At 37.5% G+C, this 19,799-nt stretch overlaps 1 protein-coding gene across 4 annotated transcripts; it reads left to right on the plus strand.

Moving 5' to 3' along the window:
- The first annotated feature begins 13,105 nt into the window (after positions 1–13,105).
- On the plus strand, positions 13,106–19,632 carry LOC143888432 (SUN domain-containing protein 1-like). Of its 4 annotated transcripts, XM_077392850.1 has the most exons (5): positions 13,106–13,630; positions 13,706–13,731; positions 13,914–14,923; positions 17,199–17,389; positions 19,042–19,632. In XM_077392850.1, the coding sequence occupies exons 3-5, from the start codon at positions 13,994–13,996 to the stop codon at positions 19,223–19,225; spliced, it is 1,305 nt and encodes a 434-aa protein (XP_077248965.1). In that variant the 5' UTR covers positions 13,106–13,630; positions 13,706–13,731; positions 13,914–13,993; the 3' UTR covers positions 19,226–19,632. The 4 variants fall into 4 exon arrangements, with proteins under 4 accessions (XP_077248965.1, XP_077248962.1, XP_077248964.1 ...); XM_077392847.1 differs by having other exon boundaries at positions 13,706–14,923; XM_077392849.1 differs by lacking the exon at positions 17,199–17,389 and having other exon boundaries at positions 13,264–13,630; positions 13,706–14,923.
- The last annotated feature ends 167 nt before the right edge of the window (positions 19,633–19,799 follow it).

Here is a 19,799-nt window from a genome sequence, read left to right on the forward strand (position 1 = left end):
TCCCAAACTTCATCCTAAGCTAGATTAGAGTCTCACTAAGGTCCCTGTAAAATTTCGTCGAAATCCGAGCACGTTTGCCTAGCGAACAAGCTGAGATGGTGTCGTAGTGTAAACAAGAAAGGGGGGTGAATATATCCTGAGAGGGGGGCGAATTTATCCTGTAAAGCACGAATCTGAGCCTAAAAAGACACAGATTGCGCGCGGGTGTTTATCAATTTTTGTGCGTCCATCAAATGGTAGTTGTGGGCCCCGATCCCGCGAGAGGGGTGGGGCGCGAGCCGCCACGCTCTCTTCTCTTGGTCTCTCGTACCCACGCGATTGGCGTGTGCCTTTCATTATTGATTTTAATTCGTCTTTTATGTGAACTTGGGATCACTAAGGCAATCCGAATTCCACACAAAAGAGACTGACAGAGTCGCCACCTAGATGTGGGATCTAGGACCCATAATTAACCAGAAATCTAGACTCGCTACCTGGTTACAAGAATGGAAGGTATGGGGATTTATCCACCACATGCACCATTCCTGCCCGATAATCGGTCTTCAATTCCAAAAGTTAACTCTTTTAAATTCATTTTAAATGGCTCATTCAACTCTATGTTAATGTGCGAACTAAGTGACATGCATCCTAAAATCTAATTTCAATGGGAATCCTAAATGTGTATCTTGATTTATTAATTTGTCTGGGTTCAATCTAAGTGAAAGTTCTCCTAGAATTCTAATTTCATGGAAAGCCCTAAATGATTTGATTAAGCATTTATAAGAAAATTAATATCCAAAACACCACAATTTGTTGTGGTGCCGACTCGCGGGTGGTATGCCATCAAACATCCAAGCTGCCTACGTACCCAAGCCTCACTGGGATCAGAGTCGACGTAGTTCGGTGCACCTAAGCTAAGCTACATATGCCTAACTCAACTAAGACACCGACCTAGACGGGATTGACTGTTTCAACAGTTTTAAGAGAAGTTATTTAATTCAAGTTGAGGATTTTATTATTTTAGGATTCCATCTAAGATGCTATATGATTCTTATCTAAATGCAAGTTGTCCCTTAGACTAATGCAGGTTAGCCTACATCCTAGTTTACTAGGCTTGTCCTACGGAAAGATCGGGTGACTAGTGTAACTAGACCTATGGCACGGTTGCTATACATAGCAAGCGTCCGTGATGAGGCTGGACTCCTAACTCTAGGACTCCCTAAAACTTAGGACACTACACGACACCAGTGTTCCTAAAGTGGGCTCTAATGGTTCTTAAGACGGAAACCATAATCCAATGGTTCCGAGAGACACAAGACAAATCGATTTAAATTCTCGAGGTTAATGAATTTTAGATTTCAAGGATTTTCAGTTTTTGGACATTCAAGGATTACCAATGGTTCTAGGGTTCACCAGTTTCGGCCCAGGATAGCATCCAACGAAGGGAATCGTGCGCTCTTTCCTTGCGCAATTTAATACTTAGGTTATAGCATCTTATTGCCTGGCATATCTCAGGATTTCCGTGGACAGTGAACCTCGGAGCCAACAACGTGCTATAGCTTAAGTATTCAAATTTGTCAAAGATCGGTTGCAATTGAGATACGATTATGGATGCATTGGCCATTTTTCCAGGGAAATCTAAAGATCCCAAGATTTCTGTTTCAATGTATTAAGGATTAATATATGACAGAGATTTAAGGTTCTTTAGAGATTTTCAGGTGATTTTCAATTAATTTCGGATTTTCAATGGATTTTATCAATTTTAAGCATATGAGTGATTTTACAAGTGAAATTGTTGCAAACGAATTCGAAATGAGTTGAAACTTATACAGCAGCAAGATATGATGAGATGTAGCTTGCTGGAAGATTTTAATAGTTTTTTACATTAAGCTCATATTTAATTTTGATTTAACAATTAATTGACCAGATTGCAAAAATAACACAGAAACTACTAGAAATAGAAATCTAAATTCCATGAAATTTCTACATTAGTAAGATATAAGTGAAAGTAGCATGCTGTGAGATTTTCATGAATTTAGAAAACTATTTACTATCAGTTTCGGATTTTTCAATTGTTAGACCAGATTATGAATTAACACTACATCCCATGTAAAACAAGATCCAAAGTAATTGAAACTTTTATAGAAGCAAGCAATATGAGATATAAGACTACTGTAAAAATTTTAAGAATTTTCTTTGTGATCTAATGTCAGTACAAATTCCCCCAAAATCTGCTGATTTTCAAAGAAAGCATAAAATTATATACCAAACAAAATCCAAAAATTCTCACAAATTCATGGTAGAATGTATCATTATCATATTATTTTCCCACGAAATTTCATTATTTTTGGAATCTGTTTAGTATATCGTTTAGTTTTCTTTGTTAAAAATCATGCAAAAATCCGAAAATATACCAAATAATTCTAAAAAAAATTCCGAGAACGGTGTACCTACCTGTGATCGAAATCCTCGCCGAATCCGAGAGCCGAAAAACTCGAAAATCCCGCCTCCGTGCGATCGCTTCCGCTTTCTTTCTCTTTTTCCTTCTTTTTTTGTTTCTTTTTCTTCTTTTCTTGTTTTCTTTTTTCTTTTCAACCCCACATAGCAACTTTGTTAGAACACATGATAGAAGAGAAATGAGTTCTTCCCTCTTACTCACCCTCATTGAACCATTTATAGCAAAGGAATGGGAGGGTGGTGGCCACCATTGTGGACTTATTCCATGGTAGGTGGCCACCATTGTGGACATATTCCATGGTAGGTGGCCACCATTGTGGACATTGAATTTTGACATGTGTGTGGCCCCATGCATGTTTTTTAAAGTCCTTTTGAGTAGGTAAAAGATAATCCAAATGGGTCCCATATGTGACCAAATTCCCAATTGTGCATAAAATCATATGCCCCACTCCAAAGTATGATCGGAACCGTTCATTTGATGGGCGACAATGTGATTTAATTTGTGCTCCGCTAATCAATCCTATGGGCTGATCCAAGCCATCCAATAGATCAAAATGTGAATATGTTACCCCATTTTTAAATCACTCCCATTTGATGATCCGAACCGTCCATTTGATGGGCGACAATTGATGATCTTGACCGTTCAAATGGTGGGTCGCAATGTAAATTGGTTGTGCCCCCTTAAATCATTCCTCTATGACGATCCAGACCATCCAATGGATGGGTCCCCTACCTAAGTAGGTTGTGTCCTCCTAAATCATTTCAATGGGCTGATCCGAGTAACTCAACCTGATGATCGTAACAAAATTGGTTGTTAAAACGACTTCTCTGAGATCTTGACCGTTCTCTTGATGATCATCTTTAGGTGTTGGATCGAAGTAGGTTCAAAACTCATTTTTCACTAAAACAATGCGCGGGCCACCCTGTTTGATCCAAATCTAAACAAATGCTCAAGACGGGCCCATCAATCGGATCCAAATTCTCTCTTGCTCGAATTCTTGGGAATAATCTCTCTCAACACTTAACGGAAAAGTGCGAAACATGGCGGAAATGATTGGATGGGGTTTCGCCCAAGCATAGCGAACTTCGGTCCGATCAAAATGGGGTGTCTACAGTAGTGCCCATATCCGCACCCTATTTTGCTATAAATATATGTTTAAGCTCATTTTAAAAAAAAAGAATTTCCATTTTCCCCCTTTTAGAGAGAGAAACTCTGCGAAGCTAGAGAGAGAGTAGATCTCGTGTGATCCAAACCCTAAATCCGTTCATCTTTCTTCTCCGATCGTTTTCCGGTTGATTTTCCTTCGTATTCTCTTCTCCGGCAAATGTTTCACGGCTTCAATTTCACTCTGTTACATCATCAGCTTTGATTTTCTTCTCTTTTTTCAAGCTACGAATTTCAGATCTAAACTCCTTAACCCTAGCTATTCTTCTCTTTTCTTCTCCGGTTAGCTTTTTTCGGTGAACTCGCCACAGCTCCGGCCAAGAAATTTTCTTTGCTTTCTTCCTTTATAAGCTACAGATCCTTATCGTTACTTTAGATCAGTTCGAAGAAGCCTTGGAATTTTCATTTTATCCATTCTAAACTCTAGATCCATCTCAGCTGGTGAGGTAGCTTTCTCATTTAGATGATCTTTGCTAAGATTTGTTTAAAAGAAGTTAAAGCAAAAAGGAGTTAAAAAAAAAAACAGAGGAGAATAAAATTACAGAGAAAGGAAGTGATTTCTTCGAAGCTCTGAACAATCGGCAAGAGAAGAAGGTTTCAAAAGGTAAGTTTCTGTAACTCTTTAATTTTGTGACCTGTTATTAGCTTAAGATTTGTGATTTTGATTCTTATATCATCAGATACTGTTTTTGTGTGGGGTTTATAAGCTTAAAGCATGCTTCGTGATTTGTGTCAAATTTATTTCATATGGTGAATTAGATCAAAATTGCATTTAATCTTGTGTGCTGGATGTTTGAATTGAGATCATATCTCAAGTTAGACCTAAAATTTCTTTTCTTCATTTTTTATGCGATACTCGTGAAGTTGATTGGTTTTGTATTGATGTCGTCTTCCGTAACTTTGGAAATAATTGAAAATTTAGTTTTGTTGCTTGGATTTCACCAAGTGTATTATTGATTCCCTTTAAAGAGTTGAAATAATAATTGAAATTTCTTTATTTTCTATAAGTTGAAATGGAATAAAATGATGAGGTCTTATTAAGAATCTCATCTGTCAAGATTGCATGAGTTTTATCTGTCATGCGAAATAGATGGTTTGGATCGTCGGATAAAGGAGAGGCCATTCCCCTGATACATTTTCTTTTCAAAAAAAAGGAAGGGGGGAGAAAGGACCTGATATGATCAGGTTGTAGGGGTTATTTGGCTCAGTTTATTTTTGTTCATCTATTCTTTGGAAGAAAAAAAAAGAAGCAACGGTGTAATCTGGTTTGGGATCAGTATCTGATATGTTCTATGTTGGTAATGGTTCTATTCAGTCACTCATGCTTGTGTAGTGAAATGCTATTGTTGACCCCTAGTGTACCATGCTCTCAATACTTCGATATTTTATTAGGGTGATACATGATGGAGTAGATAGTAGTCCTCATATAACCTTAAAATCTACTCTTGGTATTCATACAGTTACCATGAAGAGCACTTCAATACAATAGTCTGTGTGAAGTTATTTGTTGGTTTATTACACTTTGGTCCCTTTTTTCATATTATCCCAATTATGAGTTGCATTAGCATATCCTCTGCATGTTAGGTTTGTTGGAATTAATAAGCAGAAGTTAAAGCTCCAAGAAGTGCATTGAACCATCTTGTCCGCTGTGGGCTTTATCACATAGATTATATGAGCCTAACAATTTAGATTTTCAAGCAAAAAGAAGATATGGAAATGCTCATAGCAGCCCTAACTCCTTTTCACATTGTCAGCCCTCACACACTTTTGATAGTGGCAGCCCTCACCCTCTTTGATAATGGCAGCCCATACCTCTTTGATAGTGGCAGCCCTCACACACTTTTGATAGTGGCAGCCCTCACCCTCTTTGATAATGGCAGCCCATACCTCTTTGATAGTGGCAGCCCTCACACACTTTTGATAGTGGCAGCCCTCACCCTCGTTGATAAGGGCAGCCCATACCTCTTTGATAGTGGCACCTCTCACACACATTTGATATCAACAAGTCTTCACCCTTTTGATAATGGTAGCCCCCACATTTCACCTTAGCTTGGTTCTTGTAATTGCTCATTTTTTTTCTGTCAACAACCGCAAATTGAGGTGTAAAGGATCATTCTATTTAGAGGAACCTTTGAATTTGGGATAACCAAAACTATATTAAACCTATATTGTACTTATATTGTATGTGGCTATGATTTTTATACATTAGTATTTTATAGGGCTAACTATAAATTTTGTTAATTCCCATTAGAAGTTTGTGAAAATTTCCTAACTTGGAGGCCAAGAATTATAAAACTGATTTCAATCTTGATTTGCCTTGGAATAAAAAAAAATGTGAAAAGGAACAAGATGCTCATTCGGTTTGGGAATGTGTTAGGAAAAAGACTTTGGTTGTCATTATTGTGTCTTAATGAGTGCACTAAATTTATTTGTCCTTAATATTCAAGGCCCTGTTTGTTTGCTTCTTTTTGGAGTTTTCTTATGTCTGGTATTTATTCTTATATCATTATGAAATTTTCTTTTATGGTCAATTTATATTACTTAAAGTTTGTATCTCAATTTATTTTCAGTACAGCCTTTCAATTCTTAGATCTCATATCATACTATCTCAATTTTCATTCCTCTTATCCAATTGGCGAGTTGTTTCCGTTGTTCATGTAACACCTGTTAGGTCCATAAAAGAAAAAGGAAGAAACAAGTTATGCTCGTAACAGTGCTAACACTAGTCTAAACGATGCTTGATATATAAAAAAAAAACAGTAGTTTTGGCAGTGGTATGGCTTTAGCTTGTCTCTCATTTTTAATTGGCCTTAGTATTATAATAATATTTTGACATCTTTTAAATTATTTTTTTTAGAATAAGGGGGGTGCTTGGGAAGAAATTTCAAGGCATAGTAGTGCTAATATTATTTCCATGCTTAATGTTGCCCAATTCCCTGTTCTTGTTTCTTCCTTAGACTAACTCGTTTCTCACATCATAAATGAATTATTTAAAAAAAAAATGGGGGACTGTGTTGTCATTCTATCCTAAAATGTTCATTAAATTAGTTTGGTCACCTTAACTCCAAAGTCTTTAGTTTAGTATTGTTATTATTTGTTCGAATAGGCGCACTGGATTAGTTCTCTTTTGCGATTTTAATTATTTTTTCATAATATTTGGATTTGTAAGGAGTGATTCTTGATACTATTGTCTTGATAAAGGGTAAATGATATCAGCCTGGCCATGTTTGATAAATGCATAATCTTACCTTGTCTTGTTGTTTTAATGGGTTTGTGGATATTCTAGAGATTGAAATGACTCTTAGGCAGTTTTATAAATACTAAAAGACATGTTCAAGCAAGCAGTTTCCATTTGAATTTAGTAGTATTATTATCATTATATGGAAGTGCAAATATCATTTGGTTAATGACTGGTGTCAATACTACAAAAAAAAAATTTTTACATTCACGCTAAATTGAATTGTCCCCGTTGATTTAATAGATTTCTCGAAAAGTTTTGGGGTCCTGTTAGCCTTTAAAAATGTCTTATTATTCTTTGAAAAGTAAATTGTTGATTCAAGGGCGATGAAGGAGTCATCCCAAGCCCAGCTTTAAGAGGACTGGCTAAGTCTTAGTAGCATTTGTTTTCTCTTTTAGGTGACTTTTCTATAGGGGACTTGCGAAGTCCTATAGTCCCCTCCTTTCTTTTTTCCTTTGTGAGACTTTCTTAGTCTTTTTAGATATTCATTGATGTTAACCAGCCCCATTCATTGCAAAGGCGATAAAGGCGCTAGCCCAAGCCCATCCTTAGGGGACTTGCTCAGTCCAAGTAGCGCTCCCCTCCATTTGTATATAGAAGACTTTCTCAGTCTCATTAGCACCCTTGTTTATCTCTTATGTGTTTTCAGTCACATTTTGACTCAGTTGCACCTTCTTTTAGAGTTTTAGATGGTCTTTGACTCATTTGCTCTCCTTTAGAGTGTCTTTGATATACTTGTAACCCCTTTTAGTGTTGTTTGGTTTAGAGGTTTATCCTTAGAGACTAGCTTAGTCTTGTTCGAGTTTGACATTTTCGGGATCCTTATCCTTTCTCTTTTATTTTAGATTTCAGCTACTTGTTTGTGGTTTAGTTCAAGTGTCTTTGAAACTAGTTTGCTTGTTCGGGGTTTCCCCGTAGCTTTATGGTTTTGCCCTAGTTTATTGCTTTGTATGTTCTCTTTAGGTCTTTGACCAAAAGAGTGAAAACATTTTAAAAATCTAAAAAACACTTGAATACTTTGAAATTTAAAACAAAAACATTAGAAATTTGAAACCCAAAAACAATTGAATATTTTAAAATTCAAAAACATTGAAATATCTTAAAATTCAAAAACAGTTGAAAAATATAAAAAAAATCTTAAGTCATTTTGAAATGCTTTTGAGCTTTATGAGCGTAGTAGGAGAGTTCATTTCGAACTACGTTGGCTTGATCTTCTCTCACGAGGTACGTAGTGCAGCTTGGGATCCACATCCCAAGTCCAGCCAAACCTTTAAAAATAAACATTTCAAATCTTCCAAAATTACAAAAATTCTTCAAAACCTTTTAAAAAGATCTTTCCCTAGAGTTAGAAGTCTGTCCTAGTTATTTTGGGTGTTTTAGAGTTAGGGGGCTGTCTTGATTTGTTTGATATGGTGTGTCCTGTCATGTGAGTGTCCCTAGAGTTAGGAGGCCTCGAGTCGATCGGTTAGACATTTAGTCGAACTGGTGGCTAGACTAGGAAGCATATAGTCAGCCCATAGTTTTCATTAGGTTGCACAGCCTAGATACACATAGGATATAGGGCCCACATGCATTAGCTTAAGGCTAACCAACTTGCATTAGTTAGGGCATATAGAGTCCTAAAACTTACAATTCACATGAACTTAAGCAATTATGTAAAAAGCTTTAAAAATCAGTCGAGTCTAGTGGATCGAGTCTAAGATAGCGGTTCTAGATGGTTAGGCATCGTAGTTTAGAATAGGTCATCGAACTACGTTGACTCCGATTCTTCCCGAGGCCGGGATACGTAGCGCAGCTGGGATGGACGGTCATCTTGGTCCGAGTCAAGTCGCATTAGAGTTAGGATTTGTCTTGTCCTGTCATATATAGGATTGATTTGTGTTTTATGTTTTGATGTGTTTTTCTTACTTTCTTGTACTGATATATACCTTTAGATATAGCTTGCATGTATATGTCCACCAGAACTTAGACACCCATTAGGTATGTCACTCATAACCTAGCTTTGCTTAGGTGACACATTTTTCATTTCATTTTGTATGTTTATTTCTTTATCCTCAGGAAATGCATGCTTAGGTAGACGATTCCTGAGAATTGTTCCTATTTCATATGATTTTCGCCCGAAACTCTTTGAAGTTAATAATAAATGGTATAAGAGACCAAGTGCTTGCACTCGGACGAATTGGAGGTGCTCTCAGACCTTCTCCATTCGTAATCAGGCACGGACCCATACATATCTCTGGTTATCCATGGTATACGGAGCATATTTTGTTTGAGGATCCATGGCCGTATACCATGGATGGCGACTGTGAGTTTATTTAGGTACGTTTCGAATCCGGACTTGTTCCCGAATCGAGAGGTATCTCTTTTATATCGCCACTCGTGCTATGCTATGAGGGTGGCATCCGTTTCGAGAGTTCCTCGGTAGAGCTCTCCTTCACACGTGGATGATCCAAGAGGCCGCTGGGGGCTCGTCCCTCACCTCTCTCCCGGATCGGGGTCCACACAAAGGCATTGCATCTTTTAATTAAGTCATCATTTTTATTATCAAAATTTTGCTCAAATGACTTAATTTTTCATTTCTTTTCATACGTTCATTTACTCCGATTTAAAATTATCTATTTGACTTTCCAAATCGAAGATTGAATGTTTGAAAGAATTTTCATTTGCAAAATATTTTTGTGAAATCTCTTTTTGTTCAAAAATTTTATCATTTGAAAAGATACAAACATTTTTCTCAAAAATATTTTCTAATGTGGTCCAAATATCTTTTATATTGATACATTTAGAGATTTTCTCAAAAATGTTTGGAGTTCTACCACAACACAAAGTAATCATTGCCTTTGAATTCAAAAATAATAATTTTAAATCATTTTTAGTACTTTTCCTTGAAGTAGAAAATCCCCTTTCAATGACATATAAGATGTCATAATCTATGGATTTGAGATAGGCAAGCATTTGCACTTTCCAAGCTCCATAATTCGATCCATCAAGAAATGGAGGAATTAGGGAGGATCGGCCTCTCTCAAAATCCATTTGGATTGTCACGGATCTTTCTCTTGTAGATTTTAAATTTAAAAATCTCTTTAAGAGCCTTTGCTTTGTTACTAAATGAAATCAAAGTGTGACAACCCAAGGGGTGGTGAATTGGTCAATTAAAAATTTTAGGCTTGATTAGGTGGAAGATTAAAAGTTAATCCACTTAATTAAGCACTAATTAGTCTAACCCTTGTTCAAATTAGCATATAAATACAAGTTAAGGTTAAAGTTTACCAATCACCACATGTGCAAGGGAAGGAGAAGCAGAGCCATCCACAAGGAACATAAAATTTTTATAGTGGTTCGGTCTATCACAAGACCTACTCCACTCTTCCCAGTTTAGCTCCTTGGGTACTCCACTCAAAATGAGATTTCAAGCCTAATCTCGAAGATTTACAACCACCTTCTCCATCTCCAAAAGGGACAAACCCTTTCTGCATGAAGCCTTGCGAGAGGACACACACTCTTACATGATTCACCTTTGTTAACGGGCCGAATCGGAGACCCTCAAATGTCTTTTCAATTCTTAACGGGCCGAAGAGTAGACCCTCAATGAAGAACAAATAAAAATGAAAAACACCCATTGCCTCTTGATAGGCAGATTACAAAGTTGTAAGCTCACAATCACTCCAAGAAAATAAGCAAATGAAAGCCCTATGGAGTGCCTCTTGATAGAATGTGGAAATACAAGCTCAAAGAGGTTTTAGCTTTTGATTTGAAGGTTAAAGCTCAAAAAGATGGGATTTGATCTTTTCAAAATGTTCAAAAGCTTGTTTAGATAGGTTTAAATTTCGGCTCAAAACACTCCGCGGTCGACCGGCCTCTGGCGGTCGCCCGCCCAAACCATAAAGAAATGTTTCTATTTCAACAGAACCATTTCCGCGGTCGTCCAGATTGCAAGTGCTGGATTTCCAGCTCCCTTGCCGCGGTCGCCCGGGATACCCCCGGTCGACCGACCCCATGTAAAATTTTAACTTTAGAAAATTAGGGATTTTGGGCCATGGTCTTTGGACTTAAGTCCTAGGTTTTCAAACACATTTTTTGGTGTGTATATGATTTTCAAAGATATAAAATGTTAAGTATGAAAACCATTTGAAAACCTATTGAAAGTGCATTCTACATAAAATCAAGAGGACTCTAAATACATTCTAAAAATGAATACCATTGAGTATTCTTGGAATGTATCAACTCCTTTGCACCTTTTTTATCTTCTTCAGCTTGTGAGTGAACTTCTTCAACTGATATGGCTCTTATGACTTCTCCTCCAATCTTCAATGCAAGTTGAAAGGTACATGAGGTGTCACCATGGCATATTTAACTCCAAGCTTCTTCTTGACACTTGATAGGGAAATTGTGGGATCTTGAACTTGAGCTTCTTAACTTTGAACATCCTCCAAATGGTGATGTCTTCACTGTGAGTGGAAGCTCTTGATCATCATGTGTGTGAATCCACAAGCCATGTGTTGAGATGAGTTGTGTAATGGCAATTATGACATGAAATTCCTGTATAAAACACAACACCTAAAAGCAACACATCAGTCCATAAATGCTAATCAATTTAGTTTGCTAGCATCAAAACAATAAGGTAAGGTGAATGTTTGAACCCATGGAAACCCTTAGGCTTACAATCCTAACGTTGATAAATTTGGGGTAAAATATAGGGAACACGACAGAAAAATTGCCTTCTTTCCTCAAATATCGTGCATGAGGGTTGTTTTGAAAATGACCAAAGAAAGAAGAAAAGTAACGACTTTTGCCAAAGAGGACAGAAATGCCCTTATGGCTTATTAAAGTCATCTTCAGCAATCATTTCGCTTTTGTTTTACTTTTTACAAAGGGAAGTGATATATTTGCCCCCTTTTTACTTGGGACACCCTCTGAACCACAGGGAAGTGATATATTTGCCTCATCTTCTGTATTTATGAATTCTCTTTTACACTTTATGTGGTTGTCCTAAGCAAGGTTTCAAATTTCGGTTTCGGAATGCGTTGCGGTCCTCACCGAAATTGAAATTTCGGACGAAATCCAACGAAACCAAACATCGGCCATTTTATCTCCCACAAAATTTCAACTGAAATTTCGGTAATTTCGGCCGAAATTTTGGGATAATATTAAATAAAATCATAAGTCGAGATTTTTGGGTGAAATCCCTAAAATTTCGAGATAAACGAAATTTCAAAATTTCGGGCGAAATAAATTAGTATTCGGGTTTTACGAATTTCGATTTCAGTATCCGCCGAAACTCGAAATTTCGGAACGAAATTTTGGATTTCTGTCAAAATTTAAAACCTTGGTCCTAAGTAAAAATAGGGGACGAATATATCATTTCACTTAATATTTTATGTTTTACACTGGGAAGTAGTTCAAACATCATAAATGGTGGTTAAGGCTATCTAAATAGTTCTAATTAGTGGTTCAGAGGGCCTAGTAGTGGTTCGAGTTGTAAAACTACTCTTCGCCTCTTATTTTTACTGATTCCCCTATAGTACAAAAGAGAATTCATAAATACACTACAGGGGGTATTCCAAGTAAAAAAGGGGCGAATATATCACTTCCCACAGTAAAGAGGGAAATGATATATTCACCCCTTGTTTTTACTGGGAACAACACCCTATAGTGTAAAGGAGAAATCATAAATACACTAGAGGGGTTTGTCCCAAGTAAAAAATGGGGCGAATATATCACTTCCCAATGCAAAACATAAAGTTCAAGTGAAATGATATATTCGCCACCTATTTTTACTTGGGACAACCGTTATAGTGTAAAAGAGAATTCATAAATACACAAGAGGGGGTTGTCCCAAGCAAAAGAGGGGGTGAATATATCACTTCCGAGTGCAAAACGTAAAGAAAAAGTGAAATGATATATTTGCACCCTATTTTTACTTGGGACAACCATGTATAGTATAAAAGAGAATTCATAAATACACTAGATGGGGCTGTCCCACGTAAAAAAAAATGGAGCAAATATGTCACCTCCATGTGTACAACGTAAAGCAAAAGTGAAATGATTGTTGAAGATAACTTTAATAAGCCATAAGGGCATCTCTGTCCTCTTTGGCAAAAGTCGTTACTTTTTTCCCCTTTCTTCGGTCATTTTCAAAACAACCCTAGTGCACAATATTTGAAGAAAAAAGACCATTTCCCGGCCATTTTCCCTAAAATATATGAGTTAATTTTTATAAACGTGGTAAAGAAATTGAAGGGTCAGTAGATCGAGAATATTTTTTGGGCAGGAACTAACTATCTACGAATGAATGGTTGAGATCATCCAAATCGGTAGGACAGTAAGCCGACTAATGTGGGCCGCACCCATCTCATAGTGCCACATGTAGAGTGGAGATTGGGCCTCACCCGAAATCGGTTATTTAACTGCATTCTTTGGTCCTCAACTTCCTTCTTCTGTATACCGTCGTGGGTACGAAAATACGTATACCATCCGTATTCATACGCTCCTTTTAATCCATCAAAATCTCAAATCTCTTCTCATTTCTCTACAAATATCTCATAATCTCTACTTTTCATCACTCTCTTCCTTTCTTTTCTCTCCTTTTTTTAACCCGCAATTGCACCCCCTACATTCTAGGGTTTCTTTCATTTCCCCCCAAAATGTGGTTTCGAATTTCTGGAACTTGCATTTAGTGCTCGGTATTTCAGGTCCTATAGATTTTGATCTGGTTCTTCTACTTTCAAATTTCTGCTTGAATTTCCATTTCTTGTACTGTGATTTGTTTGGAGGAGTTCACATTTCATAAGGTTAGTTTAAGGCTATCGATTAGTTTTCTTTTGCAAATTTTTCTAGTTCTTGATCAGGTTTCTTGCTTTTTGTAGGGTTTCTGCTTTTTCCACAATAAGAAGTAAGTAGGGTTTGAAATTTGGTATCTTGTTCCGATGTTTTGATTTTATTTCTGTTTGGAATCTTGCGTTGGAGAGCTATTTCGATTTTTCAGATTGTTTAGGGTTTTGAACTGTCATTCTTTATCTGTAAGTTTGGACAAGATTTTGTGGGAAAATTAGGGTTTAGCCATGTCTGTTGCAGTCACTGCTAATCCAGCTGGTGCCAACAGCCCTTCCTTGGCGTTGGATTCTAATTCGCTGCCCAATGTGAGGATTAGGGTCATGAAGAAGAGCGCGAATGTTGAAATGTCCTCCGAAGAGGGGCATTCTTTAAGGGGAGATACTGGTCTTGCGAGAGCAAAGGATTCTTCGCAAGCTAAGAAAGTTATGACCATCTCTCCTCTACGCCGGAAGCGCATTGCCAAACCTGAGAAGCCCAGGTGGCAGACTGCGATCAGTGTTTTAACCAAGAATCTTGTGCTTGTCCTTGTACTGTTAGGCTTATGGAATATGATATCGAAACAGGTTTGGAAATTTGAGGATAGTAGTGTTGTTGCTCCGGTTGCCACATTAGATTTTGAGGGGCGAATTTCGGAACTTGAGGCATTTTTGAAGAAGACAACAAATATGATGCAAGTTCAAGTTGATGTTGTTGATAGGAAGATTGAAAGTGAGGTTGCGAGTTTGAGAGGGGAAGTAACAAAGAAAGTTGAAGAGAAAGGTTTGCGCATTGAGACTGAGTTTAAGAAATTGGGCTTTAGAACTGACAATCTTGAAAAGTCTTTGCATGAACTGAAGGACACGGGTTTCCTTTCGAAGGAAGATTTTAATGAGCTGAAGATGAGTAAGGGTCTTGAAGGCAGCGATGAAAGATTTAGTTTGGATGAAACTAGGGTTGTTGCAAGGGAGATTGTTGAGAAGGAGATTGAGAGACATGCAGCTGATGGACTTGGAAGGGTAGACTATGCACTGGCTTCTAGTGGTGCCAAGGTGGTTAGGCATTCAGAACCATTTTACTTTGAGAAGGGTTTCAGTTGGTTTCGTCCAGCTAAAATCCAAAATTGGGTTCATTTAGCTGCACAAAAGATGCTACAGCCGAGTTTTGGAGAGCCTGGCCAGTGTTTTCCCCTGAAAGGAAGCAATGGGTTTGTTGAGATCAAGCTGAGGACAGCAATCATTCCGGAGGCTCTTACCTTAGACCATGTTTCAAAGGTGATTTATCTGCAATGATAAGAATATGTTTGATTTACTAGTTTTGGTCTGCTTTGGTTTTCAAGGGTATTATTTATCTCTTTCTGGAATACTTTACTCTGAAATTTCTTCATAAATATCCTCATATACTTTGCTTCGTGTGGTTTCATGTAAGAAATATCCTGATTGAATGAAATCGTAGGTTAAGGTAGATGGACATCACTTTCCCATCTTACAAACCTTATAACCCACCAAAGAGAAAAAAAACACACTATCTATTGCAGTCAGAGAACTGTTCTCTGACATGTACTCATCATCATTTTCATGCATATAATGGTAATAGAAAAATTCAATCTTCCTTCAAGTGTTCGAACCATAACTTGTTCTTCTTGAATGTATCCCATGGAGAAGCCTTGAGAGAATTCTTCAAGTACTTCCTCAACCATAGTTGTATGGCTTCTAGGAAATCATCATTTTTTGTAAAATGTTTATGGGTTTGTCTAAACAACCCGGGGAATAATGGCATACGTGACTAGGAAGTTGCATCCCTAGAAGGGAAAGGTGTTTTGCTACATAGATCAGTGCAAAATGGCTGTGGATATGAATTTGTTTAGCATTGTTCTTTTAGCTTTATATCATTTCTGTTGGGTTCTTTGAGAAAATTGGAATAGCCACGATTGGAAGCCATCACAAGTCCAGCCCATTGCTCCTGGTCTTAATCCCACCATCAATCGTTGATCTTAACCCCTTGGTCAAGATTGATGGAACCATTGTGTAACGTGTTGATAGCCCGTCAGATTAACAGATTAACAGTCTGGTCATAAAAGATGTGTGCCACATTTGCGAATTTTGTTGCATCATGACCATTATTGTGAATCAAGATGGTATTATTGTGAATCAACATTTGGGGAATTATTGTTGCATCATGACCATTATTGTGAACCATTATTGTAGTCGGTTGGTTTCTCATACAAAATTTCCTTCTAGTCTTCTCTGACAATCTAATTATTAGATTAAAGATATTTTTAACATGGTATTAGAACCATTTAATCAATGAACAAAGTTAAGAATCTGTTCTTCTGATATAGGTATTTTTTAATCATTCATCCATTTTTTTTATTTTCTCTATGTGTTTCTTCTATATCATCTTTCTCATTCATCCATCACCGGTTGATGTTGGAATAGCTATGATCTTTGAGGATATGGATAATAACTATGGGAAATCTCTTTGAACTATCATAATTTTCAATAGGGAAGAGATTGTATGGCTTGGGGCTACAGCCACATGCACACATCATAAACCTTGAAGCCATCATAAGTCCAGCCCATTGCTCCTGGTCCCACCATCAACTGATGATCTTAACCTGTTGATCAAGGGTGATGGAAGAAAGTCTGTTTTTATTTCTTTAATTTACTAATTGATTGTTTGTGGGACTTGATCTTGCGATGGGTCTCCATTTTGCATGGGACCTAGACCCACCAGGTCACCCGGTGATGGTCCATCAGATTAACAGTCTGCTATTAAAAAATGTGCCACATTTACAGTGCATCATGACCATTATTGTGAATCAAGACGATACCATCTTGTAATCAATCAGTTTCATCTCCCCCCATACATAATTACCTTCTAGACTTCCCTCACAATCTCATTATTAGATTAAAGACATTTTTAACATGGTATTAGAGTCATTCGATCAAGGAACAGAGGTAAGGATCTGTTCTTCCTGATTAAAGTACTCTGTTCTCATTCATCCATGTTTAACCATTCTCTTTGATTTTCTTCTATATCATCTTCTGGAATCTTAGATCACTAGAATACCCTTTTTCAAATTATCTCAACTTTAGAAGCCCAAAATCTACCTTTATTAAAACTTTATAAGGCCCCACCTTTCTCGCTTAAGTTTGGTGCATTTTAGCCCAATAAATTATGTGCATTTTAGCACCATCCATCAAAATCACCCTCTCCACTTTAAAAACTCCTCATTTTCTTTCGTGCAAACCCTAACCCCATCTTTCATTTGAGTGCCCTGGATCATTGACTCAGGACCCTCAAATCATATGGTTGGTAACTCATCTCAGCTTTCTTCTTTTCCTTCATTTCCATCTGATTCTCAATCCATTTACTCTAGCTGATGGGTCCACTACTCCCATTACTGGTATTGGCACCACGTGTCCCTCCGCTCACCTGCCATTATTATGTGTTACTAAGTCCCCTTTCAGTTTACTTTCTGTTAGTCAACTTACGAAGAATCTCGATTGCTCAATCTCATTTTTCTCTTCTTATTGTGTGCTTCAGGATCTTTCGACTGGGAAGACAATTGGATCGGGACATGAGGTGGCTGGCCTATACCGCCTTGACTGCAGTTCTTCTCCTACCGTTTTATATGGTTCAGTGGATGCCTTTCAGTTGCATTGTCGCCTTGGCCACCCATCACTTCAGCGCCTCAGGCAGACATCATTAGTTCCAGCTTCTATTTTCTCTTTTGTGTGAGTCTTGTGAACTCAGGAAGCATCACAGAGTGTCATTCCCTTCTCGAGTCGTTAGTCGAGTCGATAGTCCATTTCATTTTGTTCATTCTGATGTATGGGGACCCTCTTCTTCACTTCCCATCTCTTCTCTCATGGAAGATAGGATATATCTAACGCCATCAAAGTTCAATTTGAGCCATCCAACCGGTGGCGGAGACCACATTGGGGTCAATCTTCTTTCCGACATTACCGTATGCCAATTCCTTAGTGTCTCCTATACTAAAGCTCAGATCCATTTGTACTCTACCCCAAGCTATGGTGTCTATTTTGATTTCCAGAGCTAATCTTTCCCACCCTTTCATCTTCTCTTTGAGAATTCTATTGTTTCTTTCCTTCCATATATGCCAAATCAATGCATATGGAGCTAATTTCCACATAGTCAGCCCCCCACTACGTAATGGTCCCCCCACCCAATGTAGCAATACTTTCTTGATGGATCTCTGAAACACCCATGATACACCAAAGAGTTTCATAATACCCTGCCAAAGTCTGTAGGTAAATGGGCAATTTAGCAATAAATGATCTAAAGACCCCTCCTCCCTCCTGCAGAAGATACACCAGCTCTCTAAATGGAATTTTCTTTTCTTGAGATGTTCACACATGTTGATACTCTTGTGGAATTTTCTTTACCTTTGATGGGGAGTACAACCGATAGGTGTGAAGGTTCAATTCCAATTGCAGTGCATTGAGGGATATGTCAACCTCATGTTTTAGTAATTATCAGCGAACTTAATTATTACACCTTGTTGGAAATTCAAAATCCCGATCCTTGACCTATATTCCTGACCAAACTGCAATTTTAACTGCCAGCAGTTTAAAACAATCAGTCTGCTTGATCCTCACATGCTCTGAAAACATCTGGACTTGAAATTATCAACTCTCTTACCTCGAATTGTCTTTGGGAATCTGTTTCGTTAACTTTTTCTTCACCTTGTTCTCTCAAGCAGTGGTTATTATCTTTATCTAGAGCTGGTTTGCATGTAGTCTATTCTTATATGATGGTTTGACATGGGTGGTAGTTAAAATTGCAGCTTGATCTGAATTATGAATATTTTTTGTTTGTATTCCGATTTCCTTCCTGTCTATTAGTGGACTTTTGTATTTTTTACTTCTGCATGCCCAACCATTTAATATTGCTAGTTGGTACTTTCAGTTGATAATCTCCTTAACAGTTACGGGCTCTAGTTCATTTTACTTCTCATGTAATGGGTCTTTTATTTTAAAAAATGTTAAGTGATCCATGAATAGGTTTGCTTCGTCAATGCCACAAAACCTTAATGAACAAACAGTATTGTTTGGCAACTTTTCTCTCTAGAAAATTAAAACTGGTTTTTATGAATAGGAATTTGATGACATTTCATCCTTTATATCAGTTGTAAACTAATTCCAAGTAATCACAAGCCATTTGCTGCTTCTTTGTCAGCAAATCAAGTACAGAGCTGGGCGCTTGTTCATCTGTTTTTGCCTTTCATTTGTTTTCACTGTATTTTGTTTACTTTTCCAGTTGCCCGTACGTAATAATTCATACATTTTTAATCAAATGTACATCTTTGATTCTCTGTTGTACAATTTTCTTTGTGTGTTTTGACATATTTGTTTGGGATATGCAGAGTGTTGCATATGATAGGTCGAGTGCACCGAAAGATTGTCGAGTCTCCGCTTGGTTCCAAGGGCACAGTGACGATCCATCTGGCCAAGCAAAACAGATGTTTAAGTTGGTGGAGTTCATGTATGATCTTGAGAAGAGCAATGCACAGACCTTCAATGTCGAGTCGGCTGACACGGGCATTGTGAACATAGTCAGACTCGACTTTGCATCCAACCACGGAAGCCCTTCACACACATGCATCTATCGCTTGAGGGTGCATGGTTATGACCCCGGCAATGTTGCAACTTTGGCAATGTAGTCTTGAGTGCACTTGCACATCGCTGTGCCTACTGTTTTTTTTTTTTTCAGTGTTCAAGTGAAGCCCCTCACACTTCTGCATCTATCGCTGACGGGTGCATGGTTTTTTAACCTGACAATACAGTCCCAAGTGAACACCCACATTGCCTGCCTACTGTTGAAGTATAAATGATTAAATGAACAGCTTATGCTTTTGGTGTAGTTGGTTGTTTCACACCTATTTCTGTATGTTCAGTTCATGGGTCATCAGAAATTTCTATATTATAACTTCCCATTTTTGTTTTGTTGTACGAAATGGCTCATTTTTCATTTTCAAAACTTTTTTTTTAGCATGCAAATCTTTGTATGTGGTGGTGGTGGGTGCTTTGGTTTTGTTTTACTTTTTTTTTTTTTGTTGTATGTTTTTTGGTTATCAGTTGTTGTATAAATTGAATCGATTCTATGATGGAGATGAACTTTGAA

The sequence above is a fragment of the Tasmannia lanceolata genome, unplaced genomic scaffold (assembly GCF_043159265.1).
Source record: "Tasmannia lanceolata isolate RefF3 unplaced genomic scaffold, GAP_Taslan_0.1 ptg000012l, whole genome shotgun sequence".
NCBI lineage: Eukaryota > Viridiplantae > Streptophyta > Magnoliopsida > Canellales > Winteraceae > Tasmannia > Tasmannia lanceolata.

What these genes read in the sequence shown, in the direction of transcription:
- LOC143888432 (XM_077392847.1), top strand. Translation starts at nt 13,901, where the DNA reads ATGTCTGTTGCAGTCACTGCTAATCCAGCTGGTGCCAACAGCCCTTCC. An exon ending in CCTTAGACCATGTTTCAAAG is followed by an intron (nt 14,924 to 17,198) that starts GTGATTTATCTG and finishes TGTGTGCTTCAG; the next exon opens with GATCTTTCGACTGGGAAGAC. An exon ending in GCTTCTATTTTCTCTTTTGT is followed by an intron (nt 17,390 to 19,041) that starts GTGAGTCTTGTG and finishes TGGGATATGCAG; the next exon opens with AGTGTTGCATATGATAGGTC.